The sequence below is a fragment of the Octopus bimaculoides genome, chromosome 16 (assembly GCF_001194135.2).
Source record: "Octopus bimaculoides isolate UCB-OBI-ISO-001 chromosome 16, ASM119413v2, whole genome shotgun sequence".
Lineage (NCBI taxonomy): Eukaryota > Metazoa > Mollusca > Cephalopoda > Octopoda > Octopodidae > Octopus > Octopus bimaculoides.
The window spans coordinates 38,535,511-38,540,524 of record NC_068996.1 but is presented as its reverse complement, the minus strand read 5'-3'; the positions used below and the strand labels follow the sequence as shown (position 1 = coordinate 38,540,524).

Below are 5,014 nucleotides of genomic sequence, written 5' to 3'. Positions count from 1 at the left end.
ACTAACCATTCTTCTATCCCAAGTTTCCTCATTGACCACCAGATAAGGGATCGGGGGACCCTGTCAAAGGCTTTCTCCATGTCAACGAAAGCCAGGTACAGAGGTTTATCCTTAGCTAGGTATTTCTCCTGCAGCTGTCTCACTAGAAATAAGGCATCAGTAGTGCTTTTACTTGGCACGAACCCAAACTGCATCTCATCTAAATTGATTCGCTCCCTAATTAGTTGGGCTATGACCATCTCTGTAACTTTCATAACCTGATCTAACAGCTTGATGCCTCTGTAATTATTTGTATCTAAAGCGTCACCTTTACCTTTGTAGCAGTTGACTATGATGCTGCTACACCAGTCATTGGGTATGACTCCTTCGTGTATCACCTGGTTCATAATACGGGTGACTAGGCTTATGTGTATATAAATTTGTAGTGTAATGTATGGATTCATAGAATTATGTGGCTATCACAGAAAGCTCCTCCAACAGACTCAGCTAACAAAGCACATATGAATCCAATACAGAAGAGTGTAATGCAAAGTTCCATGAAGATCCAATCAATGAAATTATTTAATGAGGAGTACATAAGCCAGAAAAAGTCAGGAGGTATGAGAAGTGAATATAGCTATTTAACCACTTGATATCAGCCATAAGATTACAGCCATTTGCTAGCCTTCTTCATGTAATAATAATTCATGCGTAATAAATTATATGTCTGCTTTAATATGATTGCTATGCATTATACAATATGATTGTATATTCACAAATCAGTGCAGATAAAGAAAGCTAGGACATCAGATCACTAGAATATCATGGTCTTTCTCTCACACACACACATACTACAGGCTTCTTTTAATTTCTATTTGCCATATCCACTCACAATGCTTTGGGGCTATAGTAGAAGATATTGCCAAAAGTCACCCGACTGTAAATCAAAATTCCATAAAGACTTAATATTCAATTTTATTTATTCATTCCAGTTATGAAGAACTTCAATGTGAACAATTCTCATGATGTTTCATATTTAGATGCTTTTATTAAATTCATTCAGTTGTGAAACATAAATAAATCTTGTAATTACATGGTTTTGATTTACTGTCAGCTGACTTTTCACCAACCCTGTGTGTGTGTGTGTGTGCGTGAGCGTGCGCGCGCACGCACGCGTGCGTGTGTGCACATAGTTTTTGTTCAGACAACTTAGCTTTGCTAATTGAAAGTTTTTCAGAACATCCCTACATCCTGTTCATTTCACCTGCTTATTCAATAGTCACTGCTGTGTTGAAGTGGCATTAAATTAGACTTGAAGGAATTAATTTAAATGGCTGGTGTTAACCTATATTTTTTTCTGCCAAGTTACTGCTTCACTTTCTTGGCTACAAGATTTGTTCAGGTTCATGGCAAGCCAGTTTTATATCTCAGTTTGGCTTTCTGTTTTTCTTTTAAACACAGGTGTGATATTCTCTGGATTGAAGATCTTGTATTAATAACTGACTATTATGTCTCTACTTGATGCTTTCTCATTATGCAATTTTACCAGAGCCTAGTTTGTGTATATATATGTCTGTGTATTTATGCTTATATACTTATATGTATATACATCACATTAATATTTTTCATAATTGATTGTATATTCTCTTTGTTTTTTTTTTTTAAGAATAAAATTCTAGAAGATAAAGTAAGGAAAAGAAAAAATTATATTAGAAAGCAAATAAATGAGGTTGTAAGTATTAATACATTTGGTTTCATTTTTATAAAACTCCTTGACTAATTTCAGCTCAAGAGCTGGAGCAATGTTAGGGCACTGCTATTATATTTATCTTTTTCTTGAAACTTGTTTATTAATCTTTCCAAAATAATATATTCTTATAAAGAATATATTTTAGGTTAAAACACACACACCCTCTTCAGTATCATTTAATGTTTGTTTTCCCTGGTATGGAGCGAATGGTTCAACAGGTTTCAGTAAGCTGCAAGACTGTATTAAGCTCCATTTTCAGCTTTGGCATGGTTCCCACAGCTGGATACTCTTCTTAACACCAACCACTTTGCATTGTTTATGGAAGACCAGCAGTTGCCCATGCATACCAACCTCTCTTCTCCGAACCACTGATATTATCCAAGGGAAAGCCAAAGGCTGATACAGCTTGGTACCAGTGACATTGCAACTCATTTCTACAGATGAGTGAACTGGAGTAATATGAAGTAACACAACACACAGCCTGGTCTGGGAATTGAACTCACTATCTCAAGATTGTCAGCCCAATGTGCTAACCACTGAGCCAAGCACCTTCACATATGGTCTTGAATGTTGGCTAATGACCAAAAGAATATGATTGCTAATAAAAAAAAAGGCTGAAATTGAGTTCCTCCAAAGGTTCTCTGGAGTAAAGTTACTTTAGTCAAGTGTGTAATTCAGAGATCAGGGAGTTTCTTCAGGTTGAGCTACTACTATTTTGCATCCAGGGATCACAGTTCTGGTACTACAGACATGTAATTAGAATGTCACAGGAAAGAATTGCAAGACAGATTCTTCAAGTTGAGCCATTTGGTGGGAGACCTAGTTGTAGTCCAAGAACGAGATGGTTGGATAATATCCATAGTCTCAGTTGGTCGAGCTTGGGAATCCTGCTGGAAAGTCTAATGATAGTTGCTTCTGATAGGACCCTACAGAAGAGATGTACCTGAGGACTCTGCCCCTATAACATTTCCAGGATTAATAGGTGGAGAAGATGGGTGGATGGAATGTATTAACTTAATTTTGAAGATAGATGGAAACTATTTTGAGAGATGTTGTTGCAGCAATTGAAATTTAGATAATATTGCAAATCTCAATAACAAAGTTACTATTGCAACTGGTGAAAGAAGTGGTTTATTATCTTTATGAATGGAATTTGGTAATTTCATATTACATCTTGCTTATTGTTGTTACTAATTTATCATCAATATTACCATTAAGAAACTGAGAATCCTTGCTAACATTTCTATTTCTTTTGAATTTAGCCTGAACCACTAACTAGAACAGAAAGTCTGGAGATTGACTCGTCAATACAGAGTGGAGAGATTAAAATAAAAGAAGATATAAAAAAGTTTGTATTGATTAAAAGTATTCTTCAGTTTTCTTAATCTTTCTCAGAAATCATCAGCACTATATTTACCAAATATAGTACACACATGTCTTTGTATTTTCGCAAACACTTAAAAACACAAATCTATGTTTAGCTGGATAGAATGCTATAAATTTTGTTTGCTTATTTAATGCTGAGCTGTTTGTGATGTTTAACAGTGTCTCTGGTCAGTATAGTAAATATTACATTTTCTGTACTGAGAGAAGAAAATGTAAGCTTAGTTGAGTTTGCTGTTACATTTCTAGAGTAATGAAAATAACAACTTTTAATGTCAGTATGTGGTTCAGTATATAGATGGGTATTCTGACTGGAAGGTGTACTTGCATTAAATACATAACTGCAGATGTGGCTTTGTGGTTGGGACCAACCATCTGGTCTCAGTTCGTTCCTATGATGTAAGACCTTGAGCGAATGTTTTCTACTAGGTTGACAAAAGCTTTGTGAGTGAATTTAGTAGATGGAAACTGAAAGAAGCCCATCATATCTATATTTGTTTGTATGTATGTTGTATTTGTGTGTGTGTTATATGTATCCTTGTCTTGACATTATGTTAGGATTCTCAATGTGCACCACCATCATTTCCAGTCTGCTATATCTGAGCATTGGAAAATATTTCCTTACTTAGAAATAGGTGAGGGAGGGTTGGTGACAGGAAGAGCATCTGGCTGTAGAAAATCCTGCCTCAATAAATTCTATCTTACTCATGCAAGCATGGAAAGGTGAATGTTAAATGATGACGATTGAATGGTTGAATAACAAATGAATGTTGGTTTGGCTCAAAAGATATCAGTTGTGTTGTATTCAATTGATATAAAGAAGGAAGAGTGCTTCATATTTTTCAGGTGTGTATCTTTTATTTGTTTTTATAAACTCTGGTCATGCTAGGGGACTGTCTTGAACAGTTTAGTCAAGCAAATCAACCCCAGTATTAATTTCTTTTTCTTCCTAAGCCTGCTACTTACTTTACAGGTCTCTTTTTGCGAAACTGCTAAGTTGCAAGGATGTAAACAAACCAACAGTGATTGTCAAGTGATGGTCGGGGACAAACATAAATACACACACATGCACACAAACACACACACACACACACACACACACACACACACACACACACACACACACACACACACACATGATGGGCTTTTTTCAGTTTCTGTCAACTAAATCCACTCACAAAGCTTTAGTTGGATCAGGGCTATCATAGAAGACATTTGCCCGAGGTACCATACAGAGGGATTGAAACTGGTACCATGTGGTTGGGAAGCAAACTTATCACACCGTTTAAGTGATGTTGATTTTTCAGTATGTGTGTGTGTGTGTGTATGTGTCTTTATATATAAGATACAGATAAGGAAATAGTTTATTCTCAAACACAGAAATGCTGATAGAACATCAGGAACAGGATAAAATATCCATATTTTGCAGTAAAATTTGTCAGCAGCCAGCCATGAGACTCAAAACTCACATTCCTGTGATTACCGGTCAAGTGCTTTACCATTAAGCTAAACTGCCCACTGATAAATTAATCCCAATTCAAATTACAATAAATGTAAACATCTCAGCACTTTTAAAAGCAAACTTTGTTTACATTTATTGTAATTTGAATTTAACATACAGTGTCAGAGTAATTTGTCAGTGGCAGTTTAGCTTAATGGTAAAGCACTTGACCAATAATCACTGGGATGTGAGTTTGAGTCTCATGGCTAGCTGCTGACAGACTCTTCCGCAAAATATGGATATTTTATCCTGTTCCTGTTGTCCTATTATTATTATTCTGCATTTGAGAATAAATTATTTCCTTGTCTGTATCTTTCAATACATCTCAGTGCTTCTAAAAGCAAACTTTGTTTACATTTATCATAATTTGAATTTAATATATATATATATATATATATATA

General features: G+C 35.3%; 1 protein-coding gene across 1 annotated transcript in view; it reads left to right on the top strand.

The window, feature by feature from the left end:
• LOC106881858 (eIF-2-alpha kinase GCN2) overlaps positions 1–5,014 on the top strand; it is a 66,444-nt gene that overhangs the window by 16,061 nt on the left and 45,369 nt on the right. Inside the window, exons 5-6 of the mRNA XM_052973492.1 lie at positions 1,646–1,711; positions 2,992–3,077. Coding sequence (XP_052829452.1) covers positions 1,646–1,711; positions 2,992–3,077 — 152 coding nt within the window. The remainder of the gene's footprint in view (positions 1–1,645; positions 1,712–2,991; positions 3,078–5,014) is intronic.